The sequence below is a fragment of the Acanthopagrus latus genome, chromosome 3 (genome assembly GCF_904848185.1).
Source record: "Acanthopagrus latus isolate v.2019 chromosome 3, fAcaLat1.1, whole genome shotgun sequence".
In the NCBI taxonomy this organism is placed as follows: domain Eukaryota; kingdom Metazoa; phylum Chordata; class Actinopteri; order Spariformes; family Sparidae; genus Acanthopagrus; species Acanthopagrus latus.
Window position 1 is genome coordinate 487,501 of NC_051041.1, and position 20,000 is coordinate 507,500.

A 20,000-nucleotide genomic window follows, 5' to 3' on the forward strand; every position below is an offset into this window, starting at 1 on the left:
GAAGAAGAAGAAGAAGAAGAAGGAGAAGAAGAAGAAGAAGAAGAAAGAGAAGAAGAAGAAGAAGAAGAAGAAGAAGAAGAAGAAGAAGAAGAAGGAGAAGAAGGTGGCGGCAGCGACAGAAAGGAGGCGTGACTCGGTCTCTACCAGTGAACGTCACTTCCTTTATTCCAGTCGTCAGTGTAGGAAAATAGATTCACATTAATGTTCTGAATCCGGCTTCTGTCCTCCGTCACTTTTCTGTTTCTCTTCACAACAAACAAACAAACAAACAAACAAAACAGGCTCCTGGAAAACAACAAGGGGCGGAGCCAGAACTCTCACAGGTAAAGTAAAGGTGCATTTCACTGATTATTCTGGTTTGAAACTGAAGGGCAAACAAGAAAAGGTTCTTTTTTTTTTTTTTTTGGACTGATGTCGACCTCCACACGTCAACATTTAATTATTACAGCAAAGTGCAAAATAACACAAAAGCCAGCGAGTTACAGGAAAGAAAACAAACTTTTAAAGTTAATAATGTACAAAAACCGACAAACAGTCACAGGAACACCATGCAGGGAGCCGGCAGGGTCCGCCACAAAGAAAAAGATCTCCATAGCAACAGTAATAATAACAATAATAATAAAATCTGCACATCAACAAGCTGTACAACTGCATGAAACAGCAACAACAGAGGACAACAATAAATAAAAAAAGAGAAACTCGTCAGGTTTACTTAAAACATTTATGGCAAAAACAAAATGACTGAAATTCTCTTATTTGCACTGAGTGAACAGAAAATGGCAGCACGGGGAGCTAAATGTTGCTGTTTGATGTCAGAGTCCCACTGAAGGACTTCATTACCCAGAGTTCCTGCGCCTGCGAGGTAGCGACGCCTGTGAGGCTTCACTCAGGGTAACAACACGAAGCGGTTCAAACATTTAGGACGTCAAACTAAAACAATCGAAGTGGGAAGTGAGTCTCTGACAGGAAACAGGGCTACTTTCAGTTTGGACTGGGAGCTCGCCATCACCTCCACCACCGCCATCATCTTCATCACATCACATCACATCATCATCATCATCATCATCATCATCATCATCACATGACTGCGGTGGTTGACGAGGATCAGCTCAGACCAACAATCGTCTCGTCATCTCGTCACCTGACCTGGAACTTTGTTGAATTTAAGCGTCCAGATTTTCTGTCCAACTTTCCGTCATCGTTCACGTTCTGACTAATTAATGTTAATGTTAATTTGTTAAGTCAAACTGAATGCAGATCAGAACAAAGTTAGAAATGATGCATGTGGCACCTTCAGTCAGCTCCAGGACAGGAAGTGACATCAGAGGACGTGTCACTGAGTCTGATCCTTCACAGTCAGCACACCGCTACCCGAATCCCGATCCTTTAGTCTTTGATTATCTGACCCGTTTCTGGTTTTGTTTCGTTGAGCAGCGCGGCTCCACAGTGAAAGATTCTCTCGACCATCTCCACCTTCAAACCCCGAGTTCCTAAACCAGGTCCAAACTGGGCTAAAAACTGGAATTCTGCTACTTTCACCGACTGTTCTGGTCCACTTCACAAAGACTCTCACGGTTCTGTTGGATGTCTCGACCCTTCAGCTCCCCACACGAGATTTCTCTGACTTCTTTTAGATTCTTACTTCCAAAGTTTTTTCTGATGTTACAGATACTCACACAGATTCTGAAGGACGCATCCAACAGTCCAACTTGGTCCAGTTTCAGAACCAAACTGGGTTTCTGAGCTTAACTTTCAATCTGCAGCTGAGCTTCCAGACTTTCACGTATGTCACGCCGGACACTTCCAGTCAGTCGAGTCAGAACTTTGCATTAACATTTTCTCAGATGGTCCTTCAGGTGTTCACTCAGACTCCAGCTCCACCCGGCCCAGTTAATCCAGTTTACGGGTTTAACTGAGCCAAATTTCTTCCAATCACAGAACCTGCTCTGAACCATCTCCCACTTTCAACTTGTGTGTTTTTCTTTCTTCCTTTCAGATCCATACCACATCTTTTCACATCCAGAACTTTCCCAGACTAATTTTATACTTCCAGTTGGCCCAGTTTGGCCCAGCTGGTCCTGTAGACAGAACACAGCTGCTGTTTCACGTCAGGTTTCAGTCCAAACCTTTAAGATCAACTCTAGATTTCCAACATGACACTAAAAGCAACATTTCACTTTGATATCAGGGCCTTGATGCATCAGGTGAAACTATAAACCAAGTCAGAACACCATGAAGTCGGACTTCATGCTGATGACCCGGTACCTCTTGGACAACCCGACAGGGACCGTACCCGACAGAGCTGCTCTCATTTATTTGATCTCATTGGACTTCAAAGAAAGTTCTTGTTCACACACCCAACTTTTAAAACAGTCAGTCTGAAAACCAAGATAAGCAAGTCCAAAGCTGAGACCAACGAGTCCAGTCCAGACTGAGTCCAGTCCCAGTTCAAGAACAAGTTCTGAGTCCAGTCCCAGTTCAAGAACAAGTTCTGAGTCCAGTCCCAGTTCAACAACAAAAGTCTTCAGTCCGCTCTAAGTCAAGGCCAAAAAGTTCTGACCCATTTACCACTTCGAGACCAACACAGTCTTGAAACCAAGTCCCAAATCAGAAAAATAGAGTTCTGATCGGAGTCCCACATCAGGGCTGCGTCTCCAGGTCCACCTCTTAAATCTTGTGTTTCAAGTCCTCTACATGTTAATCTCTGAAGGTCTGAAATGAACCGAGTCGAATCAGAACCGCTTCCTGTGAATCAAGTGAACTGTTGCTTTCAGCCAGTTCATCTCTGAATCCTTCAGTTACTTTAGTACATCAGAACGTGTTTCCCTGTTTATTCCAACTGTTAAACTCTCATCTCAACAAATTAAACAAGAATCAATATTCTGACCAAATGTTGGCAATAAAAATAAATCTGGCGCAGAACTTGAAACCATTCATAAATACGTGTGATGTATTTTCAATGCATATAACAACAATCTCTGACATACGAGGACTTTTCTCTTGTTTTAACCTTTTAACAGTGCAACTTTTCATTTGTTCTGGTTCTGTCTGAACAGGGCTGAGGCCCGGCGGTTAAAGAGGACCGAGACAACGTTCAGTTATATCTATGTACGTACGTATGCTTAAACTGACTTTCCCATCATGCAACAGGTATCTTTTAACAGTCATGACATGTCTCAGCGCCGCTTTAACCGGCCAGAAGCGCTCGTTGTCACAGGGCGGACACACACACACACACACACACACACACACACACACACACACAGCTGTATTCACACCTTGATGTGCGAGCGACGACAAAAAAGGATTTTTGTACAAATCTATGATTACAGGATGGAAAACAGCGAAGGCCGACGGCGGTGCCGAGCCCGGCGGTCTGTAGCACCAGAGATGAAGGAGACGCCCTCACGAGGAGCGAGAGGCAGTTTGGCGAAGAACAATCGACAGCAATGTGACATCACGGTGACGACGGAGGGTCACATACCTCCTCCTGGTTCGCTGTCCGGCTTTTTGACTTTTAGTCTAAAAAAAACAAGACAGGTGAGAAGCTCAGCTGGAGGACGAGGACGCTGACGGACCTTCAGCAGAATCATTAACAATGATCATACTTTAAAGTCCCATTCATGAAACAGGACACTTCAGATATGGAGGGCAAACTGTCACTGGACCGTTCAAAAGCTCACTCTACGGGACGCTTGGATCAGAACCTTCCTGTGTCATTTAATCTGCCGAGATCAACTAACAGTCTGGTTTATAAATGAGCTGCAGCATTAAATATATAATCATGTGATGTCTTTACATCTTAGTTAACTGAGTTGATTTTATTTTGGCGGTTTTGTCACATTGCTGACGCCGACAGGTGGTCGATGAGTTAGTGCAAAAGGGTGCATGGCAACATACAACAACAGCTATGTCAGCTAGCAGGCTAATCACCTAGCCTCAGTGCTACAGAAGCTAATTCTATCCCTCATCCATACTTTTCTTTCTTTATTACTGCATCTTTAACGTGTTTTTACGCCACGTGGCAGGAAACTTTGTGCTTCGCTCTTTGTGCCTCAGCTGACACCGTTTCATTCAACAGGAGTGGAAACTGTGTCCGGCGTGATGCAGGAGGAGACATTTTGTAAGTGCTAATGTCGTCTCACGAGTTCAGCATCAAGAGCACACGGGGTGGAAACGTCTGAAGGGCCGATGACAGAAAAGAAACTTGTCTGTGTGTCACTGTGGTCAGTGGAGCTGGGAGGCAAACCTTTGGTTTTAGTCTGAGTCGTGCTCTGAACCTGTTTAGATGCTCTCTAGTCTTTGTCGTCAGGACATCTTTGATCCTGAACGAATCCTGTCTCAGAGAGAGTGAAGCTCAAATAATCTGCTGCTGTCGGTCGTTTCAAACAAACAGTGATGCTCAGATTGTTGTCTGGTCTATGCTGGTTTTTACCCAGCAGGGAAGAGGAACTAGATCTGAAATGAAACTGACTACTTCCTGGTGAGTTACATGTGACGACACCCGCCTCCACTGATCACTGGGCAGGAAAACTAATCACAACAAACCAACATGGCCGCTGCCCTCTGACACAAGGCGCGTTTGTGGTTTTTGTCTAATTAATCTTTACACACCTGAATTCACACCAGCGTGGCTCATTCTGCACGATAATTTGGGACAATGAGGAGTTAATTATGGCCCTGTTTCGTCCTTCCCTCTCTCTCTCTCACACACACACACACACACACACACACACACCTACTAAATCAACACTGACACAAACACAACAAACCAAAACTGTTTAGAACAGAAACTCTGCAGAGACGAGCTTCGATTCACACTCAACTCTCTTCAGCCTCTTCAACTGTTCAAGGAAAACTTCCATTTTTATTGCCCTGTTTCCTAAAAGTCCACAAAGTGAAGGTGAATCGAGGCTGCGCTCCGTTAAAGAGGTCATCTTTAGCTCAAAGAGCCTTCACAAGGCTCTGACCCGTAGTACCTGTATCATCCACCTCAGAACTCCACCTGGGCCTGACTCACTCGTCTTCCCTCCTTCCTTTCTATCACTCTTTTCTTTTTCTCTACATCAGCTGATCTGAAGCAGCGAAGCGACGCAACAGACGACCACACCTCCGCACAGGAAACCATACGTTTAGAGAGGAAGGATACAAGGAGGCAAGGAAGGAACCAAAAAAGGAAGGTTTGTTTTCAGGCGCGGCCGCTTGAGGAGTCGTTCTTCTGGTTTCAGCCACAGACAGACAGACAGACAGACAGACAGACAGACAGACAGACAGACATGCAGTTAAAGAATCACAGGTTTTTAAAAGTCTGTTTACAAGTGCAATGGGAGCTGATGGAGGACAGTCGAGGGTTTGGCTTCATTTATCCTCCGTGACTGGCTCTCTGCCTTCGCCAATCTGGGATTTCCACCAATGAGGAAGAGGACAGACGAAGGGGGCGGGGCTTTGCTGCAGTGAGGTAAAGCTGAGTGAGGGAGGAGGGTCGAGAAAGAAGAGGAGCAACGAGAGCTAGTGTCCCTCTCTCTGTGAGGAGGTGCCGCTGCTCTCCTCCACCTCCTCCTCCACACTCTTCCCCACAGTGATGGAGGTGATGGAGGAGGCCGGAGCAGCAGGAGTAGAAGAAGAGGTGGAGACAGCGGGCAGTGGCGGGTTGACGTGCAGCTCGACTGGCGTCAGCGTGATCTCCACCTCCCCTCGCTCCTCGTGCAGCGTGGGCAGAGGGAGATGAGAAGGGTGGAGGTGTGCTGCAGGTGGAGGACCGCCTCCGCTGCTGTTGTTGTTATTGCCCGGCCTCGGAGCTTTCTGGATGACTTCCACCATCGGGGTCCGGCCCGACGCCGCCAGCTCCCAGCTGTGGTGTCCTGGACTCTGGAGCAGCAGCAGTGGGCGGCTGTGGCGGTCCGTCTCCACCGTCCCGCCCGGCTGACACTGCACCACCACCCCACGGTGAGCCGGGTCCGAAACCGCGGGCAGAGGACTTAGAACGTACCCTGGCTGGTCCTGGATCACCAGCTCCAGCACAGGCTGCGTGGAGGAGGAAGAAGAAGAGGCTTTCTGGATGACTCCTCCTGTCAGCGAGGTGATGATGGGCGGGTGGGAGGGAGGTGCAGGAGGGGAGGACTGGGGAGGCAGAGCAGCAGCAGCAGGAGGAGGAGGGGGAGGCGGAGGAGGAGGCGGGGCGTCTTCCGGTCGAGGTTTTCTTGGTCGTCCACGTTTCCGTTTCACCGGAGGAGCGTTGGCAGCAGGGCCTCCAGACACGCCCACAGCGCCGCTGGCTGTCACCACCTCCAGGGGGCGCTTGGTGGCGTTCCCTCGAGGCTTCTGGACCACAGAGGTGGGGGCAGCAGGGGCGTGCTGCTGAGGAGGAGTAGGAGGAGGTTGTGGTGGTGGAGCAACCTTTTCCCTCTCATAGGACAGACAACCCTGAGGAAGGATCATCACGGGGACGGGTCCGCCCTGCTGCTGGGGCAGCGTTGCCATGGCGATGACCTTCACCCCACCACCGCTGGCGGCGGCGGCGGCGGCTGGGCCTCCAGGTCCAGATGCCCCCCCGACACCAGAGGCGTCTTTGGGAGCCAGTGACGGCGGAGAGGAGCGGACAGACAGCTGGGCCTTATCAGGGATCGAGCTGCGAGGGAGGATTCTGGGTAACTGCTTCATGAAGGCTTCGACCTGCAGAACATCAGATACTAATCAATAATACTGATTGATCTGCTGATTAATAACTATGGGAAAACACTGGACCAAGACATTTAACTGGAACATGAACCAGAAAGTTTCTAATGAAACACTTTTAACAAACAGGTGAAGACAGGTGGAGGTGTGCAGGTGTCGACCCACCGCCGGCCGCAGAGACGAGGAGGAGGAGGAGGAAGAGGAGGGGGGAGGAGGCGGAGTGTCCAGCGAGGACGGTTTGGCTGCTGAAGCTGATTTGTCTCCAGACGACAGCTTCAGTGACGACGAGGAGGAAGAGTCCCCGAGTTCTCTCTGAACACAAACAGGAAGTTGTGAGCGCAGTGACACATCGTCTGTACGTGAGCAGTGATTGGACAGAAACACATGATGTCATCACCTTCTGATCAGCAGCTCCGTCGCTCTCAGCTTTGGAGATGACGGGAGTTTTCTTGATGACCTTGTGTGGTTTGGCTGGACCTCCTGCAGACAGACGGACGATGTCATGTGACACTTTAACTGCAGATCCATGATTATACTTTTACTGAAGCAACGTTCTGATGCAGTACTTTAACTTGCAACAGATTACTTATACCATGTGCTAACAGTTCTTTTATTGTGGTAAAGGATCTGCACACACACACACACACACACACACACACACACACACACACACCTGCGAGTGCTGCAGAGGTGACGAGCTCGGCCTGGCTGCAGCGAGGGTTGACAATATGCTCCTGGATCAGGTAGCGAGCGATCTCTACCACCGTGTCGAACGAACGCTTCAGGATCTTCTGCGCCCAATCGCAGATCAGTTCACATGCCGCCTCCGTCACTTCCTGTTTGTACGTCTGGACCAATTCAGTCAGCTCCGCCTGGAGACGAAGAGGAGGAACAGGAGGAAGGGGAGCAAACGTCAGACAGAGTTACAGACACAGTTTCTACGGGCAAAGCTGTTTGTGTGTTCAGCCATGATGGCGGTACTGTAGTCCAGTGATGATGTCATTTTGTAGGCCAACATCAAGATCAGTGTGTGCGTGTGTGTGTGTACCGGGTCGTTTTTCAGGTCCAGGTTTGGCAGCAGAGGCATGTTGAGGACCGTTTTCCTCCTGATGCCGCTGTAACAGTACGTATCGGCTGACAGGTTAGGGAATTCAACCAGCAACTCTGACAGAGTCTGACATAAAACAAGCCAACCACCTGAGGAGACTCGACACCACACGGCCGCAGCTCACTAACAACAGCAGCATCAGTAAAACAACGTGCTGCCGTCGACAGGTTCAACAAACAGGATGTGAAGGATCCTGCAGGAAAGTTATTCTAGAAGCTTCTTTTTGTTGTTTTAATAGAAAATCTCCCTGACAGCGATCAGTAATCAAGTTCTCAGTCCAGCAACTGTGGCTGCTGCAGGCCTCTAACAGGCCCCTCCTGTCTGTCTACCTGCGTGCCTGTCTGTCTACCTGTGTGCCTGCCTGTCTACCTGTGTGCCTGCCTGTCTACCTGTGTGCCTGCCTGTCTACCTGCGTGCCTGCCTGTCTACCTGCGTGCCTGTCTGTCTACCTGCGTGCCTGCCTGTCTACCTGCGTGCCTGCCTGTCTACCTGTGTGCCTGCCTGTCTACCTGTGTGCCTGCCTGTCTACCTGCGTGCCTGCCTGTCTACCTGCGTGCCTGCCTGTCTACCTGCGTGCCTGTCTAACTGAGTACGACCTTCCACAGGACTCGACAGACGTGTTGCTGAAGCTGTTAGCGAGCTGGTGTCACAGGAGTGGCAGAGAAAGTGCTAACATGCTAATGTGACAGCAGGTACTTATTTATAAATGTGGTTCGGTCCTACTGGATTCTAGTTTTACCAAGCCAGGCTTTAATGGAAAACCATTAGTTTCAGCCCACGTCAGAACCCGATCCTTCAGTCCTGTGAGGTCACCTTCAGGTTCCTCCACGTCCAGACTGTCAGCAGCTGTTAAAGGATATTTGGACTGTCCTCTGCCGCCGAGCCGCCGGGCCTTGATGTTTGGGAAAATATCTCTAATGATCTTCCCAAAGTTGGCGGCACTCAGAGGACGATGCTGCAGGTTCTCACAGTATCTCCTGAGGACAGAGACAGGAGTCACATGACCCGAGAGAGAGAGAGAGAAAGAGTGTGTGTGTGTGTGTGTGTGTGTGTGTGTTTGTCTTCTCACTTGTACGTCTCGTAGACGTCCTGTTTGGGCAGACATGTGTCTGAATGCTCCTCCAGGTGACTGCGGATCCAGTTACAGGTGTGCAGCTGATCGGCTGTGTTGAATGAACTGGAGTCACCACCACTGCAACAGACAGACACACACACACACACACACACACACACACACACAGTAAAGGTCAGTAGGACACACAGATCCGTCCTGTCAGGTTTCATCGAGCAGCAGCAGGTCTGACCTCTTGTCTCCGGAGCTGGGTCCCGAGGGCAGCTGGAGGTACAGGTACAGCTTGTCGTTGTCAGAGAAGCGCTGAACATCTTGCTGTGAAAGAAGAAATGGAACAAATCACACCTGCTTCACCTGCAACACCACCGATAGACCGCTTCATCATTCAGAGTTAAATCTTACCAGAATCTGATCCACTTTGGTCTGAACACTCTTACTGCAAGACAGAGAACAACCAATCAGAAGCTGCTGCAGCCGGCTGACGTGCAGCAACCTGCTGTTAATCTAACTGATCAGTGTCGATGGTTTTCTTTTGCCCAGCAGGTGAGTGGGTCAGAAATCTACTCGTATGAAGACGACTTCTTCAGTGGTTTATGCAGAACCAGCCTAAAGTTACGTGGGTTTCATTTGATCCAAACTGTCATGTCATAGTTTCACTTACAGTCAAATCCTCTAATGCAACCCAAATAAAAACCCCTGAAACCTCCTCACAAAATGTTTGATTTAAGAAGAAACTATAAAATTGTCTTGACTGAAATTAAAATCTGTCAGTTTAAAATGTCCTGTAAAAACATGTACACCTGTTGAAAATGAGGCCTGAGGCTCACAGAACCTGATCTGAAATCTTGTTTTGTCCTCTGAAATGTTGCCATGTTTTGACCCTCAGGGCCACCGTAGTCTGGGGCGTGTGTGTTAATATATGATATAACTAAGAATTCAATCTTAAAACAGGATTAAAAGGTGTTTCATATCACAACTCTTTACAAAAGTGTTTGTGAAATACATGAATAATTGTGTTTTACCCACTTCAACAGCTAAAACAGAACAAACATGTAAAGATGAAGATGTGAACTGTTTAACTCACGAGATGTTTCCTTTGAGTCTCTGCAGCAGCATGCTGGGCTCCGTGTCGCCCTCGCTCGCCTCCAGGCCGGCCTCGCCTCGCCGGGAGGCTTCGGCCCGCTGGAGCCGCTGGTCCTCCGACATCTGGACCGACTAACCAGTCCTGAGAACCACCATCTGACACACACACACACACACACACACACACACACACACACACACACAATGAGTCGTCTCCATGGAAACAGAGTAAACTCATCCCTCAGAGGAAAACCATGAGATCTGGTTGAAAGCTCTGGAGAACACCAGCACCATGTGGAAGCTTTTCAGTCGATACGATAACTGATCATCACCTCACCACCACTCTCGTGGCTGAAATCGACAAACAGCCGATAATAGAAACTAACATTTAAGTATTTAAAATATAAATTGCTAACCTGTAGTATATGCACACCTGAGTGTGAGAAAGGCTCAGGTGTAGTGAGCAAAGATGGTTTATTTGATATTCCAGCTGTGATGAAACTTTTCCCTCATGTCGTCTTGTAAAGAAATCATCCACACCAGTGACGACATGTGTGGCTCCTGTCTACATTGCGCGGCTCTACACAGTTGCATCTGTTTGTTGTTCTTCTTCTTGGTTTTTATTGGCTGCTCACAGAACAACTTTAAAGGTGCACACCACCACCTGCTGTGTGGAGAAGCTGCACAAAAGCAATTTGTCTCTCTACTATCAGCTATAATTTCTTCACCTGCCGATAAGTTTTCCATTATCGGGCCGATATACATTGTGCATCTTTCAGCTTCATGAACAGACATTTAACATTTGTAACAACAACTAGAGATGCACCATGTGCACCGTGCATCTCTGGTTGTTGTTGCACATGTTAAATGGAAAATAACTGTTGAGCAACTGAGACAGAAAATTCACCATCAACAATTCTAATCATTATATTATTGTTTATTTGTTCTTTTGATGAGAATCCACAGAAGTGTCTGGTTCTATGACACTGATACTTTAAAACCAGGTCAGTAGAGTTTCTGTGGTCACAACACACGAGCTCAGGTACAGAGATCCAGAGAACACGGCAGAGTCCTGGCATGAGTTTGTAGGCTGGTGTGTGTCAGTGCAGGGACAAAACACTGCAGACAGACACACACAGACAGGCAGCAGGGTCACTCCCACCTCTCCTGTCACTGCAGCACCTTAAGTCGGAGCTGCACACTGAATTTTAACATCACAGGACATTTTAACGCTCAGATTTCAGCCCGGTTCGCCGCTGACAGCCGGTGAAAAGGCCCGCGGGCTGCTGGGTAGTGACACATGCCGGCTGTCACGGTGCTGTTACACGTTACTACTACAGCCGGAGCGGGAGGCACGTCTCCGCGGAGCACAACACAGGCGCCGCCGGCTACACACCGGCTAATGTTAGCAAAGCATGCAAACGAGCCAGCGGCCGAAATGTGGCCGCCGTCCTGCCCGAGTCCCGTCTGAGTGTTTACAGGGCGAAGCGCCGGCGGTCATGTGCCTGCCATTTACTACACACACACACACACACACACACACACACACACACACACACGGACCCAACTCTACATGTTACTGCAGAGCTAACGGGCTAGCGGACAACACAGACACCCTCTGCTTTAGCTGACGGAGGCGGCGACACTTCAACACGTTAGCTGGGTTCTTTTAGAAACACATTCGTCGATGTTTGAAAGCCGAACAAACTGACAAAGCTGCCTCCGATGGAGCAGACACATATTAGCTCGGCTAACGTTGACATTTGCCGCGTTCCTACGTGGCTAGCTAACAGCTCGCTGCTAACCGTTACGGGATGACCAGCTAGTTGCTAACAGCTAGCATTAGCAAGCGAGCACTGAAACACCCCATAAACATGTTTTTACACGCTATTAGTTATTTCAAAATAATTCCCGGTAACCGTTAATTTATTCTGGTATTAATGTGTGGTCGGTTCGGTGAGTCTCATGTGAGTATTTATTTTAAAAAAGAAAAAGAAAGTACCTGAGCCAAGATACAGCAAAAATCCCCTTTCAGATTTTTTTGTGATTGGACGACTTTGTTATGTCTGCCTGACTACAAAGCCAACGTCCATTCCGATTGGTGGGCTGTCAAAAACCTACCCGGATACCAAAAGCAGATGAAACGTCATTCGTCGAGCAGAATTATTTTTCTGACAGCTATTATTCTGATTGGTTGCGTTTTCCTGGTCTGCCCAGTTACAAAACAGATGAATTTATCTCGATAAATCTGCATAGCAACAGCTGCCATGCTCTGACAGAGAAAGAGAAAGTACTGAAATATACATTTTATACACGTGATGAAACGTGTGTATTATAATACATGTTGAACTGGAGGTGATACAGCTCATACTGGTGTCACCTGTGTAATATGGACAAACGTATTAATTCTAAATTCTTCATAATTCTATGATTTCCAGTCAAAACTTTCCAAGAACACACAAAGAAAACCAGAAGATCAAAACTGGGATTCATCACATTTATTTTCCATTATACAAAAGTTACAATGAACATCAGAAAAAAATCTAAACTGGGATCAGACGTCTGCGAGCGGCTGCTTGTGACGAGGCTTCATCAGTCGCAGCTCGTCTTCATTCGAACCCGCTGCAGAGAAACAGGAGGAGGAGCAGGAGGAGAAACAGGAGGAGGAGCAGGAGGAGAAACAGGAGGAGAAGCAGGAGGAGGAACAGGAGGAGGAGGAACGGGAGGAGAAACAGGAGGAGGAGCAGGAGGAGAAACAGGAGGAGGAGCAGGAGGAGGAACAGGAGGAGGAGGAACGGGAGGAGAAACAGGAGGAGGAGCAGGAGGAGAAACAGGAGCAGGAGGAGAAACAGGAGGAGGAGCAGGAGGAGGAACAGGAGGAGGAGGAACGGGAGGAGAAACAGGAGGAGGAGCAGGAGGAGAAACAGGAGGAGGACCAGGAGGAGGAACAGGAGGAGAAACAGGAGGAGGAGCAGGAGGAGAAGCAGGAGGAGGAACAGGAGGAGAAACAGGGGGAGGTGCAGGAGGAGGAGGAGGAGGAACAGGAGGAGAAACAGGAGGAGGAGCAGGAGGAGGAACAGGAGGAGCAGGAGGAGAAACAGGGGGAGGTGCAGGAGGAGGAGGAGGAGGAACAGGAGGAGGTGCAGGAGGAGGAGGAGGAGCAGGAGGAGAAACAGGAGGAGGAGCAGGAGGAGGAGAAGGAGGAGGAGGAGCAGGAGGAGAAACAGGGGGAGTTGCAGGAGGAACAGGAGGAGGAACAGGAGGAGGAACAGGAGGAGAAACAGGGGGAGGTGCAGGAGGAGGAGGAGGAGGAACAGGAGGAGGTGCAGGAGGAGGAGAAGGAGGAGGAACAGGAGGAGGAGGAGGAGCAGGAGGAGAAACAGGAGGAGGAGCAGGAGGAGGTGCAGGAGGAGGAGGAGGAGGAGGAGCAGGAGGAGGAGAAGGAGGAGAAACAGGAGGAGGAGCAGGAGGAGGAGCAGGAGAAGGAGGAGGAGAAGGAGGAGGAACAGGAGGAGGAGCAGGAGAAGGAGGAGGAACAGGAGGAGGAACAGGAGGAGAAACAGGAGGAGGAGTTAACATCACATCAGTTTGTTTTTTGAGACGACAGACGAGCTAAAACAATCTATTTTAGAAATGTTTCAGATGTTTTATTAGAACAAAGGTTATATTTTATTTATTCAAGTTTAATTTGTTCTTATTTTGCTGAAGTCAAAATTCTCAAATACGTAATTAAAATCTATTTCACTCCATTAACACAATGTTTTGTATAACCCGTCTCTATTTTATTGTCTCCTCTAAATCAGCAGATTCTTTTTTGACATGTTTTCCATTTTCATATTTACTTTGGAAGTTCATAAACTCAACAGATACCCAGAACAGGTTCCTCACCTGAAGCTCCTGCACACCTGAGGGTGTAGAAGTCATTTCTTTACTGCACTACCGTGAAAAAATTCTATTTACATTTTGCAGTTTGAGTGTTGAAGTCCTGAGATCACATGTGTGAAGATAGTTAAAAGCTTTAAAAATGAATTGGATGACTCATTTAAAACAGCTTTATTTTAAAAGGCAAAACACACATTTTTGCAAATATTTAACCAGAAAATCTCCACAACAGGAGCCCAGTTCTGTCAGATGGTGTGAATGTGACACTGCAGCAACAATTAACAGATTTTGATCATCATATTAAATAAAGGTTGTAGCTCCTCGCTGCATTCATCCTTTCCTGTTTAGTTCACTTGTTCCTTCTTCTGCTTTAGTCTCATTTTAATAACAGCTAATATTTGAGGGACATTCATGAGGCTGGTAGATGTCATACATTCATAAACACCCATCCTGCAGCCTCGTTACACTGCGGACGTGTCACCTGTCACAGTTTCATGCTCAGAGGAAACTAGAGTTGCCTGTAAACACAAACCTGCGTCCACTCAGACCGCGTTTAAGGAATCAGATTACCGATGAGCCTGTCACTGACAGAAACCTTCTGACCTACCTGACCATGTGAGCGATGTCCCAGTTGGTCTCAGAGGACAGCGGACCGACGATCTCCACGCCCTCCTCTGTTACGATGGCGATCTCGTACTTAAACAAACAAACAAACATGTTTCGTCTCGTTAACAGATCGACAAATAAGACTTTCTGTAAAAGGATGTTGTGATAAAATGCTGATGAGTGACCAGAGTGCAGAGAGACATGTCGGCATTCTGAATAAATAATTAGACAATTACTAAATCACAAGCCAATAAAGTTCAGAATTAAGTGATCTCTCCCAGCTGTTAAGTTGTTGTGGAGATGAATCTGAATCAATGCTGAGAGGACAGAAGAGCTGAACAGACTGTAAAACCCTGCAGTCACATCTGTCACCGGTCATTCTGAGCATGATTAATAAAAAAGATTCATTCTGAAATTTAACTTTAAATGTTTAATTTCCTGTAGCACTGCACAGACTGACACTGTCAGATTGTTTGTTGAAAACACAAACAAATGACCAAGAAAAGTAAGTAGGACATCTTCATGTAAGAAGCTGGAGCCAGACAGTGTTTCACATTTTTGCCTGAAGAGGACAGAAATTATTGATCTGTGTCGACTAATCGCTGCAGCTCTGTGACACTCAGCTGAACTCACTCTGTTGTAGGAGCGAGCGTCTCTGTAGTAAAGCACTTTGAGGCAGCGCTCCACCAGATCCCGAGCCTCCTGCTTAGTGATCTCCACCTTGTTCTCCACCACCTCCCTCATCAGAGGCTACAGACAGACAGACAGACAGACAGACAGGTTACAACACACTTGTCATCATTGTGTGTTCAGATTTCTGACTTTCTGAAATGAGAAATTAAACAAACTGTCGGCAACTTAAATGTTTCAGGTGATCTGACAAAGAGAAACGTGACACTTGAGGTCAAAGTAGAAAAGTTACTCAAAAACAAACATCATACACTAAAATGTGGGATCTGATGAGCTGGTTTGTTTATTGTCAGTATTCTTTATCTAAATTTAATCATGTGTTATGGATGACAGGATGAAGCTTTTGGACTCTACAGGTGATAAAAATATCCAGATATGTGCAGGAAAAAGGGAAGTTGCTAAAATAACAAAATGTCTCCAGCTGCAGATTAGAATAAATTATTAACTTGACAAAAGATCCACTGTGAGGGACGAAGCTCCACTCTGTGACACCAACAGAGAGAGACATCTTCTCTATAGAGGATCTGAGAGCTCAGATTTTGTATCAGCAGCTGTGAGTGTGTGACGTATTTCAATTAACTTTAAGTTGGTGAGGTGGGACTCTGATCAGGAGGGCCTTCGAGTCAGAATACAGAGTTCAGCTGCAGAACTAACTCACTCACCTGAGCCAGGTACGCTCCAAAGCCTGTGGCCACCGTGGGCGCCTCATAGGCCACGCCCAGCTTGTCCACGTAACCTAGAAAACTAAAGGAAAGCAAGATGGCCGACTGGTTAATTTAGGTTCACACAATGTTTAGCCTCAACAAAACTCAGACACGATGATCTGACTGACAGCAGGGATCCAGAATACGGCGTGTTAAACAGGAAGCAGCCGTCACCTCTCTCCGTTGTAGAAGCCTCCGATCACCACGGTGTTCCACAGAGGATTCATCTTGCAGCGCCGGTTGTACATGACTCTGGTGAGCCAGGAGTGAACCGCCTTGGGACTGTAGCTGTGACCGTCACCCAGCAGCTCCTCATCAATACTGAAAGACCAATCACAACACAGACTGAGTATCTGAACACAGACATGTAATGGTGTAACGTCAGTGTGAGCAGCAGCAGCTTACACCATCTGTTCGATGATCTGTTTGAGGTACTGGTAGTCGGCGTAGTCTCCGGACGCTCCAAGGATGGTGTTACCGTTCACCTGAAACGGATCAGAAACTGTCAGCACGGCACGTTTATTTACTCAGACAGCTGACGCGGTTCTGTCGGCAGCAACCGTCACCTTCATGAGACGTGAGATGTTCCTGAAGCGAGCCAGAGAGCCGTACGAGCCCAACATGTCCGCCGCGATGATGACGCCACCGGTGAACTTCACACCGAGCACCGACGTTCCCGTGACCATTGGGTTCCTGCAGCGAGACGGAGAGAAGAGTTTACATTCAGCTGTGATCCCCGATAGTCTGCAGCATTTTACCATCAGACATCCTCCTGACAGTGTGGCCCAACATGAAGACACATTTATACAAAATACAACAGAAGGTGAATGAACACGTGACGCCATCTTAGCCATCTTGTTGTACTTTACCAAGGGAACTCGACTCATGACGACTCAGTGTTTTTATAGTTTGCAGTTGCCTCCAGGATTTAAATCCGATGAGAGAATCTTTGACATGATTAGTGCTGGTTCATGGACACACAGTCAATAAATGCTTTCTGAGTGACTTTAACTTTAGGAAATATAAAAGAATATTTCACTGAGTAAGTTTCATCACATTCTCTATATGTAAATGAATGAATCTACAACAAAATATCTCTTCATCTACTTAACAGCAGAAGATCTTCTTCAACCTGCGTAACCAGAACCTGAAGATGATCATTTCACTTTGATTCAAAACAGAACAATCAGCAAATCTTCACACTGAGACTGAAATCAGCAAACACGGTAGATTTATTAATTATTCATTACGAGATTTTCATAATATCTGCTGATCATTTTCTCATTATCAAATAGACTTTAGACTTTTATTCATCCTGCATCTGGGAAAGTCACTTGTCACAATAGCAGGTAGACAGACATACAAACATACAATAAGTACAGGACTTTAGAATACTAAAAAAGATTTGAATAAGAGAGAAATGATAAAACACAGATCAACGTATTTAGCAGCAGTATATTCTCGCTGTTTTAGAGATCGAGTCGAATCATTTATAGTTTCTCCTCATGGACAAAATATCAGATTGATTACTTCATGTACTTTCCAATATGAATATTGATATAATGTTGGAACCGAGATTGTCATCTGTAGTCTTATTGTTACTGATGAGTTTGTGTAGATTGATTTGCTCTTGGAACTTGAATAATTTATTTTATCTTCATGAGGTCATTTGTATTTTTATTTGTGCAGATCCCAGCAAGAACAGCTTCCATCCGGCTAATCGAGATGCAGCTAAAAGCTAACAGCTAACAGCAGCCTACAGAAGATAAACAGACAACACATGTAAAGTGGTGCTGGTAGTAGACAGTGATGTTATAGACCAGGGACTGAACAGACAACAACATTAACTCCATTTTAAACATCGTATTTACTGTGATGAAGTCAATCTGAGTTTCCTGTTAACTTCACTAATGGCGGCTAGCTAACAGAGCTAACAATTAGTCAGCAAAACAGCGAAACCTAACGAGCCATAATAATTACGACGAATACTTTTTAATATAACTTTTCATATTTGTGCAAATTAATTAATTTAATCCGAAAGGGAGAATACTGAGCCGTTATAGTGTGAAAACAGATGTGAGCTAGCAGTTAGCTTAGCTGTTGTTTCTCCATGATGATACAGCACCGCAGCGGAGCTCAAACCGAAACCGCCGGCGGAGGTTCGGGTTCAGTTTACGGTAAACAGTCCGGTTCTACTGAAGCAGATCACTCACAGTGTGTGTCTGACCGGCCCGCATGATGCTGCCGACCCGCTGCTGCTGCTGCCGTCGGGGAAAGAGTAAAACTGGCCGGGCTTTGGTCCGTTCTCCCAGAAACTCAGCTTCAAGCCTGTCGACTCCATGTTGAATGTCTGACGGAAGTGACGACACACCGTCTTCTTGAGGGGACTGCCGGTTTGACGTCACGGAGCAGGGCAGTACCGCCCCCTGCTGTTGGGATGAACTACAGAACTACAGAACTACAGAACCACAGTTTCATTCAAGTAATAGTTTCAGTTTATTTACATGTTTATAGCTTTTAATTGGTTTTTATGTATTTAGTTGTTATGAACCTAATCAAGATGGTTTATAGGCTCCTGGGATCTATAATGTATATGAGTATACATGAATAACTGTCTATTGTTTCCTCTTATTTTGTATACATGCATTATAAATGTTGTGTATCAATTATTATACTGTCAATATTGTCTCTGTTATTTGTATAATTTATTTATACAGTTAGATGCGCAGCGAACACGGAGACTCATCTACTCACTAGTCCGTCTTTACAGGCCACTTTAGTTCCACACTGTTCTAACTCTGACTTTACAACTTGGACACTGATCAGTTTATAGAAAACCTGGATAGTAATTGTGCAGTAAGACTCTTAGTGGTGGAGACGTTTCAGTCATGTGACCGTGATGTCGTCTGTTTGTAGCCTAACATTAGCTTCTTACTGCTACACAGTTAATGTAGCTTCACACATCACAGAGTGGAGTTCATCTGTGGAGATTATCTGGATCAACAGAACCTGGACGGATCAGAACCTTGAGAGCCAGAGCCATGCTAACTTCAGTTAGCTACAAACATTCATCACCACTGAAGGATGAGATGAACAGTCAGTGACAGGATACATTAAAATCACCTTCTTCTTCTAAAGCTGCATAGGAGGAGGTCATCCTGCTAAACCACCAGGCTTTACAACTAAACTAATACTGTTTACTCAAGGCTCAGTCCTGACAGTGTTTACCAGGAGAGTGAGTCAGCATGTGTGTGTGTGTGTAAATAGATCGTCTACTGGGTTAAAATCCAAAAGGACAAGGGTACCACTGCCCACACACACACACACACACACACACACACACACACACACACACACACACACACACACAGAACAATACAATCAATCCTGTTCCTCTTCATTCTTATTGATTGAGGACAGGAACCCTTTAGACACAGATGCAGACAGGCTGGTACAAACTGCCACTTTGTACATGAAGACAAACAACTTCAGCTTCTGATTTAATGCTGAATTTACAAGAAGGATACAATGAGTCAGAATCTGTCAGAGAGACAGTTTCACAGTGTTAGAAAGCTTTATGCTACACAACAACTCCAAACATTAGCTGATTTGTTATGGAGTCTGGTGCTATTGGGTTCCTGGTTCAATGTTGATCAGCTGGAGATCAGACAGAGATCCATTCTGAGTCTTCTTCTTCTTCTTCTTCTCCTTCTCCTCCTTTCCTTCTTCATTACTTTTTCTCTTTACTGTTTTATCACCATCTGTGATTCTGATGACTTCTGGCCACACTGTCTGAAGATGTGATCGTCAGTGTGTCTGTCAGCAGTCAGTTAACTTGTTGAGTTTGTTCAGATAGTGTTTGTCTTTGTGTTCTTGTGGTGTGTTGTTGGGTCCTGGTGCTGCTGGCTTCTCTCAGGTCCGGTTTGGTTCATGCACACTGGTTGTCAGTCGGTGTCCTGTGGTTCTGTTCTGGGAGCACACCGGGACAGACAGGTGTGGACTGAGCTCTCCTGTTCAGTTCAGCTGGTGACCTTGTCATCACGAGTACAGAGGTCAGTAACACACTGAGCACACACTCTTTGGACCGAGCCGGGGGCTGAGGCCCATATAAACCTACCCGCTCGTCCTCCCTCTCCACTGTCCTGACAGCACTGAGCAGGGTGTGCTTGATTTCCGTCTC

At 46.6% G+C, this 20,000-nt stretch overlaps 3 protein-coding genes and 1 long non-coding RNA gene across 5 annotated transcripts in view; 2 read left to right on the plus strand and 2 right to left on the minus strand.

Annotated features, from left to right (window-relative positions):
- Positions 1-141: 141 nt before the first annotated feature.
- rfx5 (regulatory factor X, 5) lies at positions 142-12,274 on the minus strand. 2 transcript variants are annotated; one of them, XR_005074369.1, is made up of 12 exons: positions 11,941-12,274; positions 9,940-10,094; positions 9,258-9,291; positions 9,088-9,170; positions 8,853-8,975; positions 8,644-8,760; positions 7,724-7,802; positions 7,349-7,547; positions 7,073-7,155; positions 6,841-6,987; positions 4,980-6,672; positions 142-3,522 (listed from the first exon to the last, which is right to left on the minus strand). XR_005074369.1 is itself a non-coding variant. In XM_037093844.1 (11 exons), the coding sequence occupies exons 2-11, from the start codon at positions 10,059-10,061 to the stop codon at positions 5,509-5,511; spliced, it is 2,151 nt and encodes a 716-aa protein (XP_036949739.1). In that variant the 5' UTR covers positions 10,062-10,094; positions 11,941-12,274; the 3' UTR covers positions 142-5,508. The 2 variants fall into 2 exon arrangements, 1 of the variants encoding a protein (XP_036949739.1); XM_037093844.1 differs by having other exon boundaries at positions 142-6,672.
- A 147-nt stretch (positions 12,275-12,421) lies between these two features.
- psmb4 (proteasome 20S subunit beta 4) lies at positions 12,422-18,192 on the minus strand. Its single transcript, XM_037093958.1, has 8 exons — positions 18,034-18,192; positions 16,387-16,513; positions 16,226-16,305; positions 15,995-16,141; positions 15,779-15,860; positions 15,060-15,176; positions 14,428-14,516; positions 12,422-12,560 (listed from the first exon to the last, which is right to left on the minus strand). The coding sequence occupies exons 1-8, from the start codon at positions 18,159-18,161 to the stop codon at positions 12,548-12,550; spliced, it is 783 nt and encodes a 260-aa protein (XP_036949853.1). The 5' UTR covers positions 18,162-18,192; the 3' UTR covers positions 12,422-12,547.
- LOC119017337 lies at positions 16,509-17,480 on the plus strand. The gene is made up of 2 exons (XR_005074405.1): positions 16,509-16,643; positions 16,935-17,480. It is a non-coding gene; the product is annotated as an uncharacterized LOC119017337 (long non-coding RNA).
- Positions 18,193-19,955: 1,763 nt separating the features above from the next.
- Positions 19,956-20,000, plus strand: part of LOC119017316 (saxitoxin and tetrodotoxin-binding protein 1-like) — a 2,714-nt gene continuing 2,669 nt past the window's right edge. The window contains exon 1 of the mRNA XM_037093961.1: positions 19,956-20,000. This exon is cut by the window's right edge and continues 125 nt beyond it. The gene's annotated coding sequence lies outside the window, so the exon portion shown is untranslated.